General features: G+C 46.3%; 1 protein-coding gene across 1 annotated transcript; it reads left to right on the forward strand.

The window, feature by feature from the left end:
* Positions 1–412: 412 nt before the first annotated feature.
* On the forward strand, positions 413–25,050 carry LOC306769321 (uncharacterized protein; the record flags this gene model as incomplete). The annotated part of the gene is made up of 6 exons (XM_079257887.1): positions 413–443; positions 4,845–4,880; positions 4,998–5,258; positions 5,338–5,580; positions 17,889–18,040; positions 24,685–25,050. 6 exons carry the CDS (start codon positions 413–415, stop codon positions 25,048–25,050), a joined length of 1,089 nt encoding a protein of 362 aa, XP_079114013.1.
* Positions 25,051–25,298: the final 248 nt, after the last annotated feature.

The raw sequence follows: 25,298 nt of genomic DNA on the forward strand, positions 1-25,298 counted from the left end.
CAATATTGCAGCAAAATGACAGAATTCCTCCAGAAGAAAGGCTAAAGCAGGCAGTGGTTCTGCAGTCAGATGTCCAAATCAACATGAAAGATCAGCAACCATCTGGCCCTGGATGAGTGTAAAACCAGTCCTTAGATACTGACGATGATGATGATGATGATGGAGGACAGGTGAACTGACACACCGCCGGGCCTCTGGTGGACAAAGGGAGGGAGAGAAAAACCTTTACAACAGGAACAAATGTGTAAACTAAAGTGAAAAATCTTCAGTTTAAACTGAACTAAAATGTCTGAATCACTAAAAAGAAAAAGGGAAGGAAAAAGAAAAACCAGCGCACACATGAAGAGGAAGAGGGCGGGTTTTACTTGAAGCGAACCAGAAGAGACGACACACCAGTTCACTGAGAGGAAGGATGAAGGAAACACGTCTGCAGTTTCTGCTCTGTAAGTAGAACTTTTTCTCATCAGAACTGATGAAGATGAAGAAATGAACACAGAAAAGTCTGAAAACTAATAAAAATACCAGGAAGTCAGAACAGAAAGGTGATTTTAACCAGTAAAAGTAGCAGAAATAACTGTAAACATGATAAACAGATGGTTTAAGTTCTCAGTAACGTGGTTAAACACACAGTGAAACCTGTTGTTGTGGTTTTCTTGTAGTTGTATAAATTCAGAAGAATATCTTGTCTGGAAATGGTCGACCTTTACTGGCTGCTGTTTTCTGAGACTTGCTCAGTTTGTATATTTAATCATGACAAGTATTAGAAGAGATTCTCTATAAATTAAAATCAATCATTTAAATAAAAATAACTAATCATATTCTTTGTAACTATGAATGTAATATTAAAGCATGCTAGCAGTGTTGGAGGTCCTTTCACCCACTTTGGCCGATCACACCGCTGCAACGGCCGCATGTAGACGCTGCTGCATTTATGGCCTGAACTGCAGCAACACATGCGCTCGAGTCAGTGCATCACTTTAGTTGGTGCAAATGTTATTAGAAGGTGGTTGGAAACACAAATGAGTGATAATAGGAAGTAAAGTAACATTTTATTGAAGGATGCAAGTCGTTTAGGCCATAAAATTAGTCACTTTCTATTTCCAGAGGGTGAGGCTGTGATCACAACTTTATTCTTGACATCTGCACCAGACAGACATGTATTTCAGAGGTACAGAGATCTTGCTTGACAGCAAATCATCAACTTTGAGCAGGCGCTGCGCCCATCAATGTATGCTGCAGAAGTTTCAGCCTGATATGCTAAAACCCCTGGAATAAGTTCCATCTAACTTAAAGGGCAAAAAAGACCAAAATCATATGAAAAATTAAATTTCAATTCTATATGACTGACTTTCTACCTTTATTTATCCAATAGGTCCAACAGACTTTTCTGTAGTTCTGGGTAATTTAACTCATTTCAATTGACTGGGTTGGGCTAATCTTATGATTATTACCAGAACAGTATTACCTAGCTAGCATATCTCCAGGTGTCCATGTTCAGAATGTGACTTTCATCATTTTCATCATCCATGCAAAGTTTTTCGGGTTCAACATCTTAATGAGCCAGTTACAAGGACTTCCTGTTTCATGGCGTTGGACCATCATTTGTCGTGGTAACATTAGGCTGAAGAAGTTAGGTTTTTTGTTGTGCCATCATGAAAGTGTTTGACATGTTGTGAAGCAGTTTCATGCGTTTGGGGTCAAATCCCAAGGAGTTGGAACAAAGAGTGTGTAAAAAAAATAACTTCCTGTTGGAAGTGGGTGGGGCATAAGGGTAGACTGGGAATAGTAATATCAATCTGTTGAAGACCAGACTCTGATTAATCCCTGGCAGGATTATGGTGATCAAATCAAGGGATTTATAGTGATTTTTTATGTATTATCAAGTTTGCCATGATGATACAGTTTCACCCTACAGTGTAGACCAACTGGTTTTCTGCTCGTACCCAGTTTGGACCTGGTCTTTGATGAGAAACACTGACGTCCTATTGCTGTGGGGCTTTGTGCTGCCTTTAGTGCTTGGGTCAAATAATGTACATATTTCACTGTTGTTTCACTGACACAGATGTGTCATGTGTCTCCACCACTGATCTAATCTGTACAACACATAAGGAATATATATATATATATATATATATATATATATATATATATATATATATATATATATATATATATATATATATATATATATATATATATATATACACACAAACCCCTCCCTCACAATGCTAGACCTCTACATCTTCTCTGGGTAGGGTTAGGGTTAGCTATTGATCTCAAGCTCAGGTCCTTTACCAGAGTCCTGGGAGGCTCCTCTTCAGTATCTTAGCTGTTCCTAGGACTGATCTTTTCTGGACGGAGATGTCTGATGTTTCACCAGGTATCTGTTGGAGCCACTTCTCCAGTGTGGGGGACACGGCCCCCCAGTGCTCCCATCACTATGGGTACTACTGTTGCTTTCACCCTCCAGGCCTTCTCCAGTTCTTCCTTGAGGCCTTGGTACTTCTCCAGTTTCTCCTTTTCCCTGATATTTCCATCATTGGGGATGGATCCATCGATCACTACGGCTTTCCTCTGCTGCATATCCATGATCGCTATGTCCGCTGGGTTGGCCACCACCATTTTATCTGTCTGGATCTGGAAGTCCCAGAGGACCTTGGCCCTCTCATTCTCTACCACCTTGGGGGGAGTTTCCCACTGGGACTTGGGGGTCTCCAGTCCATATTCTGGACAGATGTTCCTGTACACTATGTGGCTACTTGGTTATGGCGCTCCATGTATTCTTTGCCTGCCAGTATCTTGTACCCTGCTGTGAGGAGCTGGATTGTTTCAGGCCTTTCTTTGCACAGTCTGCACCTGTAGTCCTGCCTGGTCTGGTAGATCTGGGATCCTGCCTGGTATGGTAGATCTGGGATCCTGCCTGGTATGGTAGATCTGGGATCCTGCCTGGTATGGTAGATCTGGGATCCTGCCTGGTATGGTAGACCAGGGATCCTGTCTGGTATGGTAGATCTGGGATCCTGCCTGGTATGGTAGACCAGGGATCCTGTCTGGTATGGTAGATCTGGGATCCTGCCTGCTATGGTAGACCAGGGATCCTGCCTGGTATGGTAGATCTGGGATCCTGCCTGGTGTGGTAGATCTGGGATCCTGCCTGGTATGGTAGATCTGGGATTCTGCCTGGTATGGTAGATCTGGGATCCTGCCTGGTATGGTAGATCTGGGATCCTGCCTGGTATGGTAGATCTGGGATCCTGCCTGGTATGGTAGATCTGGGATCCTGCCTGGTATGGTAGATCTGGGATCCTGCCTGGTATGGTAGATCTGGGATCCTGCCTGGTATGGTAGACCAGGGATCCTGTCTGGTATGGTAGATCTGGGATCCTGCCTGGTATGGTAGACCAGGGATCCTGTCTGGTATGGTAGATCTGGGATCCTGCCTGGTCTGGTAGACCAGGGATCCTGCCTGGTATGGTAGACCAGGGATCCTGCCTGGTATGGTAGATCTGGGATCCTGCCTGGTATGGTAGACCAGGGATCCTGTCTGGTATGGTAGATCTGGGATCCTGCCTGGTATGGTAGACCAGGGATCCTGTCTGGTATGGTAGATCTGGGATCCTGCCTGGTATGGTAGACCAGGGATCCTGTCTGGTATGGTAGATCTGGGATCCTGCCTGGTCTGGTAGATCTGGGATCCTGCCTGGTATGGTAGATCTGGGATCCTGCCTGGTCTGGTAGATCTGGGAGCCTGCCTGGTATGGTAGATCTGGGATCCTGCCTGGTATGGTAGATCTGGGATCCTGCCTGGTCTGGTAGATCTGGGATTCTGCCTGGTCTGGTAGATCTGGGATTCTGCCTGGTATGGTAGATCTGGGATCCTGCCTGGTATGGTAGATCTGGGATCCTGCCTGGTCTGGTAGATCTGGGAGCCTGCCTGGTATGGTAGATCTGGGATCCTGCCTGGTATGGTAGATCTGGGATCCTGCCTGGTCTGGTAGATCTGGGATTCTGCCTGGTCTGGTAGATCTGGGATTCTGCCTGGTATGGTAGATCTGGGATCCTGCCTGGTATGGCAGATCTGGGATCCTGCCTGGTCTGGTAGATCTGGGAGCCTGCCTGGTATGGTAGATCTGGGATCCTGCCTGGTATGGTAGACCAGGGATCCTGTCTGGTATGGTAGATCTGGGATCCTGCCTGGTATGGTAGACCAGGGATCCTGCCTGGTATGGTAGACCAGGGATCCTGTCTGGTATGGTAGATCTGGGATCCTGCCTGCTATGGTAGACCAGGGATCCTGCCTGGTATGGTAGATCTGGGATCCTGCCTGGTGTGGTAGATCTGGGATCCTGCCTGGTATGGTAGATCTGGGATCCTGCCTGGTGTGGTAGATCTGGGATCCTGCCTGGTATGGTAGACCAGGGATCCTGCCTGGTCTGGTAGATCTGAGGCTCGATGGCCCTGGTACTCAAGCCGTGCTCCTGTGCTGCCATGATTAGTACCTCTGTGCTGTCCTTCAGTCCAGCCCTCTCCAGCCATTGATAGGACTCGTTTATATTGACCACTACAGTGATCTGCCGGTGGTACATCCCATGCAGGGGCTTTTCCTCCCATGATGGTTCTTCCATCTCGTGTTCCTCCAGACTCCATTGTCTCAGACATTCACTAAGTGGTTCATCCCTTGGTGCCCTCTTCCTGATGTATGGAAAAGCAGCTTGTGACGCTGCTCCATCATCCAGGCTGAAAGAAGTGTGTTGCAGGTCTGAACGTCTCTTCTGATCCAAGATCTGCATTTCAGGGTTTGTCAGAATTATAATGTGGAATTATTTTGTGTCATTTCTCTCCAGTTCTCACGTCTCTGCTGAGCTGCACAACTGATCAATGTCGGTAAACTTTCCTCTGTTTACGTTTGTTAACATTTACGTTCATCTTTCCTACAGGAATATATCATATAAAAGTGTTAATTATTAGATCTTTTCAACCAACATTTCATCCAGCAGCTCGTCTGACCATCAGTCCCAGCAGATCTCAGGTTTATAGAAGAGACTCTGTGTCTCTGATCTGTGAGGACGACGACGGCTCTGCTGGATGGACGGTGAGGAGAAACACAACCAGACCACAGTCTGAGTGTGGAGATGGATGGGGAGAAGCATCCGGTTCCACATGTAACATCAGCTACACGTTCACATGGGACACTGGAGTGTACTGGTGTGAGTCCAGAGAGGGAGCAACCAGTAACAGCATCAACCTGACTGTCACTGGTAAGATGAGACTGTGGAGTTAGTGGTGATGAAGCTGTGTGGAAATGGATGAAATGCTGGAGTTTGTCTCTGTGTTGAGGTGGATCAGTGATCCTGCAGAGTCCTGTCCTCCCTGTGATGGAGGGAGATGACCTCACTCTGAGCTGTCAATCAAAGCCTCCCTCCAACCTCCCAGCTGCTTTCTATAAAGATGGCTCCCTCATCAGGACTGAGTCTACAGGTCACATGACCCTCCACCATGTTAGCAGGTCTGATGAAGGTCTCTACAGGTGTAGCATCAGCAGTCATGGAGAGTCTCCACCCAGCTGGATCTCTGTCACAGGTGAGGAGCTTCACCGTCTGTTTCAGCATCCAGAACATCTCAGTGATGATGTCATCATCTCTGCTTCATTTCAGCAAAACCCACCAGCACATCTTCACCAGCATCCACCACTCCTCCATCATCTTCCTCTCTTCCTTCCACTGTGTGGATATCTGCTGGTGTTGTTACTGGTTCTGCTGCTGGTACTGGTTCTGCTGCTGGTACTGGTCTGGATGTGTAGACGACGTCTTCACAGGAAACCTGAAGGTGAGACAAACATCTGGATGATAAAACTTTCAGAAGTTTATTGATTAATGATTGATCATTTTCTAACGACATCATCCAGATCCCAGTAAAACATTTAGTTCCTCATTCTGGTTCCTTTCAGCTGCTGGGAGACAAACTGGTGTCTTTGTGAGGTCCAGTGTCTCTTTCAGCGATCAATAAAACTGCCAATGTGATCAGATCATGTGATGTCATCATGTCAATGTACATAAATCATTTATCATCAGATGGGATCAATACTGGGTCTGATGGGATCAATACTGAGCCAGATCAGCTCAGAGAGGTACAGCTGCTCCTCTTCCTCTCCTCTTCATCTCCATCAGAACCAGTTTACCTGCACAGTAAACCAGTCACAACTGGGTGCAGAGAAGTGATCAGAGGGAAGCAGAACCAGTAAAGTATCAGTGTTTCCAGCCTCCAACGGAGCTTTGACCATTGTCATCAGGTTGCGTGTGAAGCCCAGCAACACCTTCCTGCTGGTGCAGCTGGTCAGGACCCCCAGCTCTGCGTGGTCGGCTTCACATGCAGACAGAACCACAGCTTTGTTAGCATGAAAACCACCAGTTATATTTAGTTTTGTGTCAACAGAAGAACAACCACACTGAAAGCTGCGGTTTCTGGTCAGTCTGTTTCCATGGAAACACAAAGAGAAAAACTAGAATGTTTCTTTCTGACGAGCTGAAGCAACAGGATGTTAAACCACAACGTACCAGAACCTCCATCCACCCCCCATAACACCCCCCCTCCATCACTATATGCCCTCCGTCTTTATACGGCACACAGAGCTGAAACGACGCGTGTTGAAAGATAAAATTCTTCTCTTATGGATAATATGCTCTAAAAAATGAATTCCTTTATCAATCCATTGTTTAAAATTGATCATATTGTAGTTTAGAAGAATGTCAGGGTTGTTCCAGATGGGTTGAGTTTCCATGACGTGGTTTTCAAGTCCGTCCAGGTTCTCTTGGATCGCAACGAGATCCATCAGTTTCATTTAGTCTCTGTTTAAGTCCAGATCCTCCATTTCAGTCCTCATGTCCACTGTCCTACATTTCCTCCTGGAAAGCCTTCGTCCTTTCACAGCTCCTCTTCATCACATTACATCCTGGTCCACATCCAGTTCTGGTCCACATCCAGTTCTGGTCCACATCCAGTTCTGGTCCATATCCAGTCCTGGTCCACATCCAGTTCTGATCCACATCCAGTTCTGATCCACATCCAGTTCTGGTCCATATCCAGTTCTGATCCACATCCAGTTCTGGTCCATATCCAGTCCTGGTCCATATCCAGTCCTGGTCCACATCCAGTTCTGATCCACATCCAGTCCTGGTCCATATCCAGTCCTGGTCCACATCCAGTTCTGATCCACATCCAGTCCTGGTCCATATCCAGTCCTGGTCCACATCCAGTTCTGATCCACATCCAGTCCTGGTCCATATCCAGTCCTGGTCCACATCCAGTCCTGATCCATATCCAGTCCTGATCCATATCCAGGGCTGGTACATATCCAGGTCTGATCTACATCCAGTTCTGGTCCACATCCAGTCCTGGTCCGCATCCAGTCCTGGTCCACATCCAGTCCTGGTCCACATCCAGTTCTGGTCCACATCCAGTCCTGGTCCACATCCAGTCCTGATCCATATCAAGGGCTGGTCCACATCCAGTTCTGATCCACATCCAGTCCTGGTCCACATCCAGTCCTGGTCCATATCCAGTCCTGGACAACAGCCAGTCCTGATCCAGTCCTTATCCACATCTAGATCCAGTCCTGGTTTTCCATCTTCAGTCAGACCTTGTCATTCTATTCTATTCTATTCTATTTTATTCTATTCTACAGTCATTTAGACGCTTTTATCCAAAGCAACTTACATCTGAGTGAGAACAACACAAGCACGAAATCAAACAGTAGAGGACATCGTAGAAAGATGCTAGTGGACTGTACATTTGGACGCAGATCCTTCCATGAAGTGCTAAAGGCTTTCTTTTTTTATTATTTATTTATTTTTTATATTTCTTGTTTATTCCCTTCCCAACACATAATGTTACCTATTTTATAATACATAGAATTAATACCATAAAGATTGTTACAAAGAACTGGGCTAAGTTCTCCAACTTTCCAGCAAATACAGCTAAACTAAGTGTTGAAGTTCTCCTTGAAGAGCTCAGTCTTCAGCACATTAAAAGTAGACAGGGACTCTGCAGAGCGGACAGAGTTTGGGAGATCATTCCACCATCGTGGAACAACAGAGGAAAAGAGTCTGGCTGGTGATTTAGTCCCACGTTGTGGTGGTAACACGAGGCGTCTTTCACTGGTGGAACGTAGCTGTGGAGAGGGAGTGCAGGTCTGGATTAGGGAGTGAAGGTAGACGGGAGCCGTTTGAGTTATTGTTTTGTAAACCAGAAGCAAAGCTTTGAATTTGATGCGTTCTGCAACCAGAAGCCAGTGAAGAACGATTAGCAGCGGAGTGACATGAGCTTGTTTGGTTTGGTTGAAAACCAGACGCACTGCTGCATTCTGGATCATCTGCAGAGGTTTAACAGAGCACACAGGCAGACCTGCCAGTAGGGAACTGCAGTAATCGATGCATGAGATGACCAGAGCCTGAACCAGAAGCTGAGTCATGTGTTCCGTCAGGTACGATCTGATTCTCTTGATGTTGTAGAGAGCGCATCGGCAGGTACGGGCAACCGAGGCAGCATGGACCTTAAAGGTCAACTGGTCATCCACCACGACACCCTTATTCCGGGCAGCAGGCGTAGGAACAAGTGTGACAGAGTCAAGCTTCACACTTCATTGCGGATGTAAGGAAGGATTGGCTGGACAGACAATGAGCTCTGTCTTGGACAGATTGAGCTGAAGGTGGTGAGCCTTCATCCATGCCGAGATATCAGCAAGGCAAGCTGATATTCTCATTGAGATGATTGTGTCATCCGGAGGAAAGGAGAGGGAAAGCTGAGTGTCATCAGCGTAACAGTGATAAGAGAACTTATAACTGTACCAAGTGAGGAAGTGTATAGTGAGAAGAGAAGAGGGCCGAGCACCGACCCTTGAGGCACCCCTGTTTTCAAATCATGTGATCTGGACTCTTCTCCTCGCCAGGATACTCTGAAGGATCTTCCTGAGAGGTAGGACGAGAACCAGGAGAGGACAGATCCAGAGATGTCGAGCTCAGAGAGTGGAGAGGAGAATCTGATGGTTCACTGTGTCAAAAGCAGCAGACAGGTCCAGCAGGACCAGGACTGAGGATTGACCAGTGGATCTGGTCCAGCAGGACCAGGACTGAGGACTGACCAGTGGATCTGGTCCAGCAGGACCAGGACTGAGGACTGACCAGTGGATCTGGTCCAGCAGGACCAGGACTGAGGACTGACCAGTGGATCTGGTCCATCAGGACCAGGACTGAGGACTGACCAGTGGATCTGGCAAGCCGGAGGGAATCGGTAACAGACAGGAGAGCAGTTCCAGTGGAATGGCCTTGCCTAAAGCCAGACTGATGTGGATCTAACAGGTTTTCATCATGGAGGAACTGTGAGATTTGGCTGAAGACTGAACGCTCTAGTAGTTTAGATAAGAACGGCACCAGTGAGACCAGCCGGTAGTTTCCAACCTGGACTGGGTCGAGTGTGGGTTTCTTCAGCAGCAGGGTGACCCGAGCTTGCTTGAAGACAGAGGGAAAGACTCCAGATTCAAGAGAGGAGTTGATAATATGAGTTACTGCAGCTTTGATAGTAGGAGAAATGCTCTGCAGGATGTCGGTAGGGACCGGATCAAGTGCACAGGTAGTGGGTTTAGAGTTCTGTAGAAGCTTTAGGACTTCATTCTCATTCAGAGTGCAGAAGGAGCAAAATGAAGCACCACTAGCTGGATGTGGTGGACTGAGCTGGTCAGGCTCAGAGAACTGATTACTGATGGTAGCAACCTTTCCGGTAAAAAAGGATGCAAACATTTCTGCGGTCAGCATGGCGGGAGGCTGAGCAGGAGGTGGAGAGAGGAGAGAGTTAAATGCCATGAACAGCTGTCGTGCGTTAGGAGCATTGCAGATCTGGTTCTGATAGAAGTCTATGTTGGCAGCCTTTAGGCTGGATGTGAAAAACCATCACACGCCGTCTCCCAGGCAACCAGCCGGACCATCAGTCCTGAATGTGAAAAGATGAGCATGTCTGGCTGCAGAGTTGCTGTTTTAAAGCATAGATCTACTTCCTGCTGCCAGTCGGCTGCTGACCCGACCGTGGGACTCGCTTCCCTCCAGCTGGGTTCCATGTCGCCTTCACACTGTTTGACCTGAGAAGCCTGCAGAAGATGTGAGGAGATGTTTATAAGACTGAATGTCTGATTAGAGAAGCAGCAGCTCCACTGTTGTCTGGTGTTACACATGAAAAAACCCCCGTTAGATTTACCGTCTCGGGAACAGGAAGTGGCAGCGTGGTGAGGTTCATCAGTAGAACACTAAATATGGAGAACACCTAAAGACCTTCATGCCAACCACACCAGTCCGTTGGATGCAGGTTGCCAGGGCAACCAGCCAGGGTCCGACCTGGTCGCCACATGAATGAAGTCCTGGTGACCGAACTGATTGGACCAATCCCATGAGGGGGCGGATCCTTCCATGAACAGATGGCAGCAAACAAACACAACTGGACAAGACAGCAGAGTGACCGGGGGGGGGGGGGCGCGGGGGGCCGATGCCCTGAGGCGCACAGCCAGCCGGCGTGGATCATTTCATAAATGAATGAATTTGTATCAAAGCTCCATTCAGATCTATTTGTCTTTGTTCTAAGTTGTATCGCTGATGGAGAAACATCTGAACCACACCGACTTTCTTCCTGGTTTCAGGGAATATCCAGCAGCTGCTCTTCTCATCTTCTGCACACTTTTTCTGTTTCCAGCTTTTCCACCAGAACCAAATGACCTCTACTCTTCAGTGAGGTACTCCACCAGTCTGACCAGTCTCCAGCCTCTCATCTAACTGGTCCACTCAGCCCATCAGACCAGTAAGCATCTATGTGGAAACAGGAATGTGTAAAATGTCATTAACTGGAAACTGGAGTTTGTTTTGTGGTGGAACCTTTCAGGATTTCACACATGAAGGTTCCCTGTTAACCTCAGCAGGATCACAGCTCACCTCTGATCACCTGGAGAGGTTTCTACCTGCTTCACACACTCTGCTCCGTTAGACCCCTTCTCTAGACCCCATACCTGTCCTCATCAGCTATTTGTTCTGAATCACAGCATAAAAAGTGGAGATAAAAGAGCAGAAACAGGATGGAAGATCATTAAAATGCTGATGTAAAAGCTGATCAGAATCCTTTCAAGGACAAGGACACAGAAGAAGTCCAACTTTGATGAGTAGAAAGCATCAAATAGATAAAAAGTAGACTTCAGTAGAAGAAGAAAAAGTCTTGTTTAGAGAGGAAACAGCAGCAGAAGCACAGCTGTTCCTGGAACATCTGGTCCTTGACCTCAGGACCTGATGACAGGAACTGGAAGTGGTACTGGGACTCCAGACTCAGCTGGGACTCTGACCAGTCCACCCAGCATCTGATCATCTGGTTGTGTGAAGGGGAAAGAACGACCCCTGGTGGTGAGTCTGTGTAACACAGTCTGACCTCTGTGACCTCTAGTCCAGAGTGTCTCAGTCCTGGTCCTCAGGACCGCCTGCTCTGCATGTTTTCTATGTTTCCACCTGATTCAGATCAATGAAACTTCTGATCCAGTAGAAACAGGTGTGAAAGCTGCAGGACATGCTGACTGAGGACCAGACTGAGAAACACTGCTGTAGTCTTCATCTAGTGCAGAAGGAGGCAAGTTTTAGATGTTTCCCTGCTTCAACGCAGCTTATCTGACCCCCTGTGTGTAACTCTACCTCCACATGATCAATTATTCTGGAACAAAAAGCATCTTTCCAGCTGATCAATGAAGATCCAGATGATCCAGATTTGCACCAGCAGTATATGGTAGCGAAGACAAACATGTCCGACGTGGACAGATGGAGGACCTGCTGCAGAGACTTCCTGACCTCTGACCTGAATCATCATTTCTACATCAGATTAAAGGTTTGGATGTGAAACTTCTGATGAGCGGCGGCACGCCAACAGGAGGCCAACGTTTCCACACGAAGCGGCGGTCAGGGTCGGCAGATCAGGATAGAAATGCTGCACATTCCAGCACATCCAGCTGTTAAAGCAGACAATAAGAGGAAACACACCTTACACCTGTACACACATCCTCACACACAAGAAATGCTGAAAGCAGATGTGTCAAAAGAAAATCTGAGCATTTCCAGCACTCCCTGCTGGTGTTTCCATGGTTACAGTGCCAACATCTACTGGGGAAGCTTTACTGGGAAGAGGAAAATGAAGTTTAAGGAAATAAAATGAAGCTAGTTTTTATTCCCAGTATAGTAATACTTTTCCAGGTATTATTAGGTGTTTCTGTCCCAGCAGGTGTTCCCTGGAAGCAGCAGAAACAGCAGGCTTGTAGCAAAGAGAAGAAGATGGAACATAAACACAACAGGTCTTCATCATGAAAATGTGATGAGTCATGGTGGTGTCAGCAGTTTTCCACCTCAGAACAGCAGAGAGGATCCAGCTTTCTGTCAGCAGCGCCGCAGCTACACGTCCCACCTGATAAACCATCTGAACTTTGGCTTTTTTACACCGTTTTACACTTTGTCTTGTTTTATTTGCCCTTTTATTTCATCTGATTTCTATTTTATTAGTGGATTTTTATCGTTCTAACATCCCAGGTTTCTATTTCTCTGTTGTTTTTATCCTGTTTGGGATCATTTTATCTGGACACTTTGTTCTGTGAAGCACTTTGCTCCAGAAATAAAGTTGAAGTTTGAACTCTTCTGATTGGTTCTGAGCCGGTGTTTCCTGCTTCCTGATTGGCTGTGGATGTTGTCACTCTCTTTGTTCAAACATAGACTGTATGTAGAAAGATGGACGGAGCCTCCGTGACGTCACCCATAGATTTCTTTTTTCTTTTTTTTTTTTATTGTTGAAGTCATGTAAAAACAATCTGGCAACACTTTTTTTTTTTTTTGTTTATTTTGTTTTTTTTTTGTTTTTAAAGAAAACCATTTTCAGGAGTGTGTACAAAAGCAAAAAAAGAAAATCAGAGAATCCTGAACAAGTATATCTAGACATCCTTAAATGTACAAAAAAATAGATAAATAAAAATGATTTGTTAGTTCGGGCTTAAGTTGGAAAATATACATTGTAAATAACTTGACAAGTTGCACAGTCTTTACTTTTCAGTAAGTTCAAGGCTTTGATATGGTAAAGGATCTCATTATGAAACAGGTTAAATCTGGGTTTCACCTTCATAAATCGGCATTTGTGCATTTCAAATTTTGCAAGAATTAGCACATTGTTTATTAAAAAGTCCCGTTCCTTGTTGTCCATGACCACACTGTAAGAGATGTTCGTTTGAGAGAAGGGCTAGAGATTCATTTTGGTGTTCAGCCTTTCATGTATGTCAGTCCAGAGAGCCTCAGAGAAAATACAATGATAAAATAAATTAATTATTGTTTCAGTACCATCACAGAATACACATTTTATCGTTTCCAGGCCAATTCTTTGTTGTAGAAATCCCCCAATGGATCCACTCCATTTTGGAAATTGATCCATTTTGAAACAGTTTCTTTAGCTTTTGGATTTATGGGGAATTTTAAGTATTTAGAGCGCAGGGAATAAATCATGTCTTTAGAGAAGATTTCTTTAATGGAGTTGCGGAAAGACAAAAGGGGGTGTATGACTTTGTCAAATCTTCTTCTAACTGTTTTGTTTGGAATTTTAATTCCTACAAAATCACAGCTACCTATTAAAAGATGTGAAAGCTGAGGGGAGACGTCGGGTGAATTTGAAACGATCTCTTGTAAGTTTAAAGTTGGTATGGGAATGACTTTTATTATTGTTATAAAGGAGTTACGGTTAACTGCAAGATCAAATTTGAGACCAAAATTTTCACATGTAATCACATTACTCTCATTACCAAGCAAATGAATTATGGACCAAATGCCTTTATCCATCCAGTGCTTGTTATATATTGATTTATTTGTAATTGTGATGTATCTATTGTTCCAGATTGGCGTGTTGTGTGGGTTGAAATTATGATTGTACAAGAGTTTCCAATATAGAAGGACTTGTTGGGGAAACCGAGATAATTTGACAGGAAGCTTCTGAGTGATAAAATCACATCTCATTAACAGGTCAATACCTCCTCGTCTTCTAAATATTCCTCTAGAGATAAGAAACCAGAAGCTTTTCTTGGTCAGGAGGGATTTTAGCCAGTTGAATTTTAGTGTGCCATTGATGGAATTAAAGTCGATGGCCTGTAGGCCTCCGTCTTCGTAATCCTTAAGTAACTCACATCTCTTAATACAATGCATTTTTTAATCAAAATTGATTTGATTGATTTTGTTTATGGCTCTGTTAGGGATGGCCAGAGAATATGCTGGATAGATACACCTTGACATACTTTCCATCTCAGTGAGAAAGATTCGACCCAATAAACTAATGTCTCTTAATAGCCAGGAGTTGAGTTGAGTTTGACAGTCAGTTATTGTCTTCCATATGTTCATATTTTCTCTTTCATCAAGGTTTTTAGTTAGATGTATTCCTAGGTATTTAACAACTGATTTTATAGGGATGTTATTTGCTGTTGTTAAATCACGATGATGAATTGGCATTAACTCACATTTATTCAAGTTAAGTTTGAAAAAGTATTGATCGCTTATTTTAGGGGTCTCAGACAGGTGTTTCAAAAAGATGTTAGCATCATCTGCAAGCTGGGAGATGACTGGTAACCCGATAACATTTAAGGGAGCAATATTTGAGTTTTTTATGAAGATAGAGAGCATTTCTGTGGCAATAATAAAGAGAAAAAGAGAGAGAGGACAGCCTTGTTTGACCCCGCGCTGGATGGCGAATCTTGGTGTAGTGCCACCAGGCATCATCCTCAATTATGCGACTGTAGTCAAGGAGATCAATTACTAAACGAATATTATAATGTATAGATCTATTTTTCATAAATCCAGACTGGGAGTCGCTTTTGATTTTGTCTAGGTTACATTTTAATCTATTAGCATAAACAAGGGCTTCGATTTTGTAATCAGTATTTAGTAAAGTAATGGGTTGAAGATTGTCCAAGAATTTGGGGTCTTTGCCGGGGTTAAGGGTTAAAGTAATAATACCTTGTTTCATAGTGGGTGTGAATGCCAGATTATCAGCTGCTTCCTTTAACATTAGAATGAAAGGAGTTTCTGAAATATCTACAAAAATGTTGGTACAAATTGGATGTGAGGCTGTCATTGCTCGGAGCTCTCAACTGCTTTGTCCAGTTCAGAGATGGAGATATCCTCGTCACATAACCTGGCAAACTCCTCTTCTATACAGGGGATGAGATCTTTGATATGGCTGAATAAAAAATCTGAATCAGTTCCAGGAAATGCAGATGGATATAGATTATTGTAAAAGGAAGCGATTTCTTTTGCAATCAGGGTTGGCTCTGTGCAAAGCTGATTTTGCTGACGTCCAGCGGACGGCCCTGTGTGCACTAAACGTTACGTAACATGATGAATATTCAGACAGGTAAGACGGTCTCGTGATAAAGTTCCCTCATTTCCAGCTCTTTTCTCTCCTCAGCAGAACTCTGCTCCATGCTTTGCTTCATTTCAGAAATCTGCAGTCGCATTTATGGATAAAACTTCAGCTGCTCTGATGGAAGGAAGGGGACAGAAAATGGGATTTCTCCAGGTGACCTGGGCTTCTTCAGGAGCTTTTAGGACGCAGACAGTTCAACAGGGGTCGTGTTGGTGACGGCCGAGTCTTGCAGGGCAGAAAGAAGCAGCATCAGGATGTGACGTGGAGACTGTTTGCTCTTACAGTGAGTGCTGTACGTGCTCAAGGCACCGTTACCGGCCATTTCCGCATGCGCTAGCCTCTTTGGTGTCGCCATGTTCAGATCAACACGGGGGTTCTTCTCTGCTGTAATCGTTTCTATTCTTCTCTCTGGATCCACCAGCGGGTAGGGAGGTGTCAGTTTTCTTTAGTTGAGTTGAACTGTTTAAGTGACACTGACTGTCGTTATGTTTAGTTAACCCTTTTTAAAGATTAGTTAGTTTACTAGTTTTTTTGCACTTTTGCATTTGTTTTGTAACAATAAAAGCCCAGGTTTTTATTTTAATTACATCTGTGTCCTCATAGCTTTACCTTTTGGTCCCTGACACAGTCAGATGGGGGCATTTTACAGACCGGTATGGTCCAGTTCAGACCAGTCTGGTCCAGTTCAGACCGGTATGGTCCAGTTCAGACCAGTCTGGTCCAGTTCAGACCGGTATGGTCCAGTTCAGACCGGTATGGTCCAGTTCAGACCAGTCTGGTCCAGTTCAGACCGGTATGGTCCAGTTCAGACCAGTCTGGTCCAGTTCACACCAGTATGGTCCAGTTCAGACCGGTATGGTCCAGTTCAGACCAGTCTGGTCCAGTTCAGACCAGTACGGTCCAGTTCAGACCAGTCTGGTCCAGTTCACACCAGTATGGTCCAGTTCAGACCAGTATGGTCCAGTTCAGACCAGTCTGGTCCAGTTCAGACCAGTATGATCCAGTTCAGACCGGTATGGTCCAGTTCAGACCAGTCTGGTCCAGTTCAGACCAGTACGGTCCAGTTCAGACCAGTCTGGTCCAGTTCACACCAGTATGGTCCAGTTCAGACCAGTCTGGTCCAGTTCAGACCAGTATGGTCCAGTTCAGACCAGTCTGGTCCAGTTCAGACCAGTCTGGTCTCTCTGGTGTCTGATGGAAGTGAAGAGTTCCTCTCTGATCTGTGATGTTTCCTCCTGCAGGACAGACAAACATCACAGCTGAACCTGGACATGACGTCTCTCTGCCATGTAGACCTGGACATGATGGAGACATCCTGGCTGTGGAGTGGACCAGACCTGATCTGGGGTCAGAAGATGTGTTTTGCTACAGAGACGGACATTTTGATGTCTTCGACCAGCATCCATTTTTCCAGAATCGGGTGGATCTTCAGGACAGACAGATGAAGGACGGAGACGTGTCTCTGCAGATCCAGTTCTGCAGCTTCAGCTTCTCTTCATCCTCAGAGATCCACGGTGACAAGTCTGCAAAGGCTCATGGGAACTCCACATCCAGCCTGCAGACGTGTGTTGGACTTCCTGGACCATGTTTCCACGCAGTGGACGACAGTTTAACACTCTAAACATCCTGTGAAAGAAAAGGTGTTCAGGAACATGTTTAGGCTCATAAGTCCAGCACTTCACTTCATTCCCACCTCGTGTTGTTCCTCTGTTTCTGCCTCGTCATGGTTGATTCAGCGTTTCCTGTCAGTGTCCCAGATGCTGCCACATGGAGACGTGTTCGTCCACAGGGGGACACGTCTTTCCTTTTCTTTAGGTGGATGGAAGTGTGACTGTGATGCAGGTTGCATGTGAACGGTGAGGACCAGCACGTCCTGTCGTCTCCTGCTGAAGGAAGAACAACATAAGAGTGATTTAGGATGTTTTTTTATGCAATCATCTCTTTTTATTAATACAAATCTTTATTAATAAATGATCATAACAGAGATGATGTGTTCTGTCGTTGTTCTGGACGTTCCAGCAGAAATATTGATCAGATATTCACCATGAAATAATAACAAGCTGATGTTTGTCACATAATGTCATTTACCTCATACCTGTTCACGAGTCATTCAGAAAAAGAAATTACACTTCCATCTAAATAATCATGGATTAAATCAGCTTGTAAGTCTCTATAGTGGCGTTGCTATGACAACCCATGTCTGACAGCGGCTCCAGGTGGGAGCAGGCAGGTAGAAAGTCATGTCGCTGTCTGCAGCAGACCTCTGCTTTCACCTGTCAGGCTTCAGGTTTACTGTGACGCTTCCAGGTGATGTTCTGCCACCTGCTGGTGGTTCCGGGGTGCTGCAGCTGGAGGATGGTGCATCACCATGGCAACATGGGGAACTTTCTGGTTTGTGTTTAACCTGAGAAACAAGCTCAGAGGTTTCTGTTTGACAGGAAGAGTTTCTGTCTGGGAGCTCAGGTTCATCACGGAGGTTCCAGGACTTCCTGGAGGTTCCAGGACTTCCAGGAGGTTCCAGGACTTCCTGGAGGTTCCAGGACATCACGGAGGTTCCAGGACTTCCTGGAGGTTCCAGGACATCACGGAGGTTACAGGACATCGCGGAGGTTCCAGGACATCGCGGAGGTTACAGGACATCGCGGAGGTTACAGGACTTCCTGGAGGTTCCAGGACATCACGGAGGTTCCAGGACTTCCTGGAGGTTCCAGGACATCCCGGAGGTTAAAGGACATCCTGGAGGTTCCAGGACTTCCTGGAGGTTCCAGGACTTCCTGGAGGTTCCAGGACATCCCGGAGGTTAAAGGACATCGCGGAGGTTCCAGGACATCGCGGAGGTTACAGGACATCGCAGAGGTTACAGGACATCCTGGAGGTTACAGGACATCGCAGAGGTTACAGGACTTCCTGGAGGTTCCAGGACTTCCTGGAGGTTACAGGACTTCCTGGAGGTTCCAGGACATCTTGGAGGTTACAGGACATCGCAGAGGTTACAGGACATCGCGGAGGTTCCAGGACATCGCGGAGGTTACAGGACATCGCGGAGGTTACAGGACATCGCGGAGGTTACAGGACATCGCAGAGGTTACAGGACATCGCGGAGGTTACAGGACATCGCGGAGGTTACAGGACATCGCAGAGGTTACAGGACATCGCGGAGGTTACAGGACATCGCAGAGGTTACAGGACATCGCGGAGGTTACAGGACATCGCAGAGGTTACAGGACATCGCGGAGGTTACAGGACATCGCAGAGGTTACAGGACATCGCGGAGGTTACAGGACATCGCGGAGGTTACAGGACATCACGGAGGTTACAGGACTTCCTGGAGGTTACAGGACATCGCGGAGGTTACAGGACATCGCGGAGGTTACAGGACATCGCGGAGGTTACAGGACATCGCGGAGGTCACAGGACATCGCGGAGGTTACAGGACATCGCGGAGGTTACAGGACATCGCGGAGGTTACAGGACATCGCAGAGGTTACAGGACATCGCAGAGGTTACAGGACATCGCGGAGGTTACAGGACATCGCAGAGGTTACAGGACATCGCGGAGGTTACAGGACATCGCGGAGGTTACAGGACATCGCAGAGGTTACAGGACATCGCGGAGGTTACAGGACATCGTGGAGGTTACAGGACACCGCAGAGGTTACAGGACATCGCGGAGGTTACAGGACATCGCAGAGGTTACAGGACATCGCGGAGGTTACAGGACATCGCGGAGGTTACAGGACATCGCAGAGGTTACAGGACATCGCGGAGGTTACAGGACATCGCGGAGGTTACAGGACATCGCGGAGGTTACAGGACATCGCGGAGGTTCCAGGACATCGCGGAGGTTCCAGGACATCGCGGAGGTTCCAGGACATCGCGGAGGTTACAGGACATCGCGGAGGTTACAGGACATCGCGGAGGTTACAGGACATCCTGGAGGTTACAGGACATCGCGGAGGTTACAGGACATCGCGGAGGTTACAGGACATCGCGGAGGTTACAGGACATCGCGGAGGTTACAGGACATCGCGGAGGTTACAGGACATCGCGGAGGTTACAGGACATCGCGGAGGTTACAGGACATCCCGGAGGTTACAGGACATCGCGGAGGTTACAGGACATCGCGGAGGTTACAGGACATCGCGGAGGTTACAGGACATCGCGGAGGTTACAGGACATCGCGGAGGTTACAGGACATCCCGGAGGTTACAGGACATCGCGGAGGTTACAGGACATCGCGGAGGTTACAGGACATCGCGGAGGTTACAGGACATCCTGGAGGTTACAGGACATCGTGGAGGTTACAGGACGTTGCGGAGGTTACAGGACGTTGCGGAGGTTACAGGACATCGCAGAGGTTACAGGACATCGCGGAGGTTACAGGACATCGCGGAGGTTACAGGACATCCCGGAGGTTACAGGACATCGCGGAGGTTACAGGACTTCCTGGAGGTTACAGGACATCGCGGAGGTTACAGGACATCGTGGAGGTTACAGGACATTGCGGAGGTTACAGGACATCCCGGAGGTTACAGGACATCGCGGAGGTTACAGGACATCGTGGAGGTTACAGGACTTCCTGGAGGTTACAGGACATCGCGGAGGTTACAGGACATTGCGGAGGTTACAGGACATCGTGGAGGTTACAGGACTTCCTGGAGGTTACAGGACATCGCGGAGGTTACAGGACTTCCTGGAGGTTACAGGACATCGCGGAGGTTACAGGACATTGCGGAAGTTCCAGGACATCGCGGAGGTTACAGGACATCGCGGAGGTTACAGGACATCGCGGAGGTTACAGGACATCGCGGAGGTTACAGGACTTCCTGGAGGTTACAGGACATCGCGGAGGTTACAGGACATTGCGGAGGTTACAGGACATCGCGGAGGTTACAGGACATCGTGGAGGTTACAGGACATTGCGGAGGTTACAGGACATCGCGGAGGTTACAGGACATCGTGGAGGTTACAGGACATCGCGGAGGTTACAGGACATCGCGGAGGTTACAGGACATCGTGGAGGTTACAGGACATCGCGGAGGTTACAGGACATCGCGGAGGTTACAGGACTTCCTGGAGGTTACAGGACATCGCGGAGGTTACAGGACATCGCGGAGGTTACAGGACATCGCGGAGGTTACAGGACATCGTGGAGGTTACAGGACACCGCGGAGGTTACAGGACATCGTGGAGGTTACAGGACATCGCGGAGGTTACAGGACATCGCGGAGGTTACAGGACATCCCGGAGGTTACAGGACATCGCGGAGGTTACAGGACATCGCGGAGGTTACAGGACACCGCGGAGGTTACAGGACTTCCTGGAGGTTACAGGACATCGTGGAGGTTACAGGACATCGCGGAGGTTACAGGACATCGCGGAGGTTACAGGACACCGCGGAGGTTACAGGACTTCCTGGAGGTTACAGGACATCGTGGAGGTTACAGGACATCGCGGAGGTTACAGGACATCGCGGAGGTTACAGGACATCCCGGAGGTTACAGGACATCGTGGAGGTTACTGGACATTGCGGAGGTTACAGGACATCGCGGAGGTTACAGGACATCGCGGAGGTTACAGGACATCGCGGAGGTTACAGGACATTGCGGAGGTTACAGGACATTGGAGTAAAACTCAGAGCAGAGGTCACGTGTTTCTGTGTGATGACCAGAAACAAGGTCAGAGGAGACGTGGCGTCATGACGAAGTTTAACTAAACTTTCTGATACTTTAACCAGATCATCTTCAATGGTTTAATCTCAGAGATTCTCCAGACGAACTTACTGGTTTTTCTATTCTATTGTCATTTAGCAGACGCTTTTATCTAAAGCGACTTACAGACACCCTCATACCACGTTAGGCACATCGGGGGGCAACTTAGTGCCTAAGGTCACTTCGCCACAAGGAAGCCTGGAATGGACCTCCCAACTTCCCGGTTACAAGCTGACTGCTCTTCCTTCTGAGCTGTTTTCCTGCTTGTTTAAATACCTCTGGATGGTAACGAAGTGCAACAGGAAGTGAAGAACACTTCATTACTGAACTCAGTGATGTCCTGTAACCACTTTGGTTCCATGAAGCTGAACAAAATTCACAGTCCGGACAACTCGTGTCCTGATATGTGTTCATGCGGGGCTTCCTGCAGTAGGTGCTTATCGCTATGTTTGCTGCTGGTGCCTGGAACTCGGCCCCCTCGCTTGGGGGGGGGTGTTGCATTGACCACACAGTGACCACAAATGAAGGAAACTTTTTGTTCCACAGACCATGTTAGTGGGACAGCTGTAGGCTTGGTTTGAGGGACACGCAGGACAACATTTCATCATTCAGATCCAAAGCTGTGAGATTCACGTTCCAGGAGGAATGAAGGAAAACTTTCAGCTATTAGCCACTAGCTTAGCCTGCTAGCATTACATGAAGTTCCAAAGAGATCTCTGAGGTAGAAATAAAGCTGAGAGCAGAAACGGATCTGCATGAGTCCAGAACAGGAACTCTCATGTCTCAGTGGGAGGAGAAGTTCTTCCCCCAACAAGCAGAAATACTGTCAGACTTTTCCTTCACAGTTTCTGGTTTTAACATCTTCATCACAGGGAAATGATGCCATGACAGCCCTCCCTGTCTGACAGCTGCTCCTGGTGGGAGCAGACAGGTAGAAAGTCATGTCGCTGTCTGCAGCAGACCTCTGCTTTCACCTGTCAGGCTTCAGGTTTACTGTGACGCTTCCAGGTGATGTGCTGCCACCTGCTGGTGGTTGTTTGCATCAACATCCAACTGGAACAAAGCGAAGGGGATGCAGCATGAGGCACCAGCGAGTGATGGAAAGCTGCTCCAGATGGACATGGCTAACGTTGAAGACTGATGAGTGTCTGGATTTGCAGGAAGACCCCACATGAACACATATCAGGACTGGAGTTGTCGAGACTGTGTCTTGCTGTGTGCTCACACCCGAGCACATCCTGTTTCTGCAGAAAGTCTTTATTTAGGCCTGAGCCGAGGCAAAGCAGCTGGATGTTGCTCCCAGAACCAGGAGACCCAAAGAGGAAGGACAAGACCAGCCCCCACATCCAGAAATCTGTGTTACTGGAAGTTAAATAAAACACTTTTACAAAATGAAGCATTTCAGAAGGACACACAGGATACTAATGAAAACACTGCACTCTCAAAAATAGAGGTCCAAGATAAGGACATTTCTGTACCTATAGGTACATTTTAAAGAAATGTTCTCTCAAAAGTACAATACTGGTCTTTAAGAGACCAGAAACACCTTCAGAGCATGAAAAAGGGTTCAAAGTGACATAAAGTACAAATTTGTACCATTTTAACCACAAGGGTATCTGCAGCATTGAAAAATGTTTGTCGTGACAAAAACTAGTGTTAGCAGCAGTGCTTGGATTTTAATGAAAAAAAATGTAAAAAGTCGCCTCAAAAGAAATGTATTGTTAATACCGGTTTAGACCCACAAAGGTGGAGAAAAAAAAACTATTGTGGCTGTAATGTTACAAACTAGAGCAGAGTTGAGTGATGACAGTAGTACTACTTAACAGTCATTTACTACACCAGACAATGAAGGTCAGATTCTGCAAACTAAGTGTATGTCTGGTCAGTATTTTGAGTTTTTGAAGATTATTTCTAGATTAAAGATAAGATAATATTGCTAAGTGGAATGGACCAGGCCTAATGCTGGGAAAAACATAAAAAAACATAACTTGATAAGGTGAAGTTGAACTTGATGAGGTACAAAAATAGACCAGAACTGAAGGGTACAGAAATGTCTCTCAAAAGAGTACACCCCCAGCGACAAGCATTCGTACCTTTTTAGGTACAAGCTGGTACCTCTATTTTTGAGTGTGTGGAGACAAGCTGACACAAATGTTGGAATTAATGACATCAGAGGTTTAGAGATGATGTTTGGAAAGAAAATTGCCAAAATCAAGAGATGAAATTAAACCTGAATAATGACCAGAAGAGAATGTAGTTCTCCTTCTGCAGGGGAACTTTGACACCTGGCAGCGTTGCAGCTCCAATTAGACCAAATATAAGAAGAAAAAGCCAGAAGGGTCTTTACCAGGTGGAGAAGGAAATGGTGAGAAGAAGGAGAAAATGGACTAAATATTCTTTTATTTTGGAAAACAGTAACTCTGAATCCTTGTATTCTACAGTCATTCAGCCAAAGCCACTTTTCTTCCTTCTCTAAACTTAACTTGAAGAATAAAACTTATATTCCAGCTGATTTTTATCCAAAGTTCTGTCGCTAAACCTGGAAGAGAAACAGCCACTGTTTAGAGTCATATTCAGATGAAGACATCAGAGGAACTGATGAAGGATTTAAGTGAACTTGAGACCAGAAGGTCAGCTTCTCAGAGGTTCAGCAGTGTCTCGGCCGTCACGGCAGGTCGGAGCCAACAGCACGGAGTCCAGGAACCCAAAATACATTTAATGCTCAAGTTTGCATGTTTAACAGTAGTTTAGTCCAGGAAGCGTCTCCAGGAGGAGAAGATCTGTCACAGACTGAGGAAATAACACGGCTTACTGTTTCCAGAGGATGATAAGCGGTGAGTACAAGAGAGACCAGGATGGCAGGGCGAGCAGGGAGGTTAGGCTGCTGGATCGGCTGGAGATGGATCCTCAAGGCGCTGAGAGGTAATGCTGGGATCCAGGTAAGACAGGTAAGAGACATAACAACACAGAGCTGACTTAGAGAGCGCAGCAGTCCCAGAAGCAGCTGATTTAGCACAGATAGTGATGATCTGGTGGAGCTCCTGCAGGTCCTTCAGAAGCCACTTCCAGATGAGCTGCAGGTGTGTTCAGTCAGCCAGACTTCTGCTGAAGTCAACTGGACGCCTCTTCTTTATGGTATTGATGGAAAAAATGCATCAACGTGCAGAACATGAGTCAACAGAACCCTCTCCATCTGCAAGAGAAGGATGTTTTTCACTGCGAGGACAACAACTTGGAAAAGGACACAACTTGTTTTAGCTTTGAGAAAATATCCTGTGGAAGGAGATGTAGGACAGCAAGCTGAGCTTTCCTCAGTTTTAGCTCTGAACACAGCAGCATCATCAGCGGGAAAAACTCCTGCTGATGTGTATCTGCGTGTGTGTGTACATATATATATATATATATATATATATATATATATATATATATATATGTACACACACACACACACGCATATAGTTTTATCTCAAAAGTTGAAAAAACTCGATGAACCGTTGTTTTCGACTGGACTCTCTGATCACAGTCATGGACTCTGGACAAGCTGGACACGATGGACAAACTTGACATGATGGACAAACTGGATAAACTGGACATGATGGACATGATGGACAAACTTGACATGATGGACAAACTGGATAAACTGGACATGATGGGTAAACGGGACATGATGGATAAACTAGACATGATGGACAAACTGGACATGATGGACATGATGGACATGATGGACATGATGGACAAACTGGACATGATGGACAAACTGGATAAACTGGACATGATGGGTAAACTAGACATGATGGACAAACTGGACATGATGGACATGATGGACATGATGGACGATGCCAGTCAGGCTCTGCACACTGTCTGCAGCCTTCTGACTTTCCACATCTGAAGTTCCTCGGTATCATAAGAACATGCAGTTCTGTCTCTTTACAAAGCTCTCCGGTCACTCATCAAGCTTTATTGTGCAGAAAATAATCCTTCTGTAACAAGTTTCCCTGGTGCAAAAAGAAAAGAAGAAATAAAAAAGCATCTGCAATGAAATCAAGACAGAAATGATGCAGTTTGTGTCAGAAAATCACTTGACAAATTTAACTTCTATGTTTTATTTTCACCGGATGGTTAAATGTGAGAACAATA

The sequence above is a fragment of the Telmatherina bonti genome (assembly GCF_933228915.1).
Source record: "Telmatherina bonti genome assembly, chromosome: 18".
NCBI lineage: Eukaryota > Metazoa > Chordata > Actinopteri > Atheriniformes > Telmatherinidae > Telmatherina > Telmatherina bonti.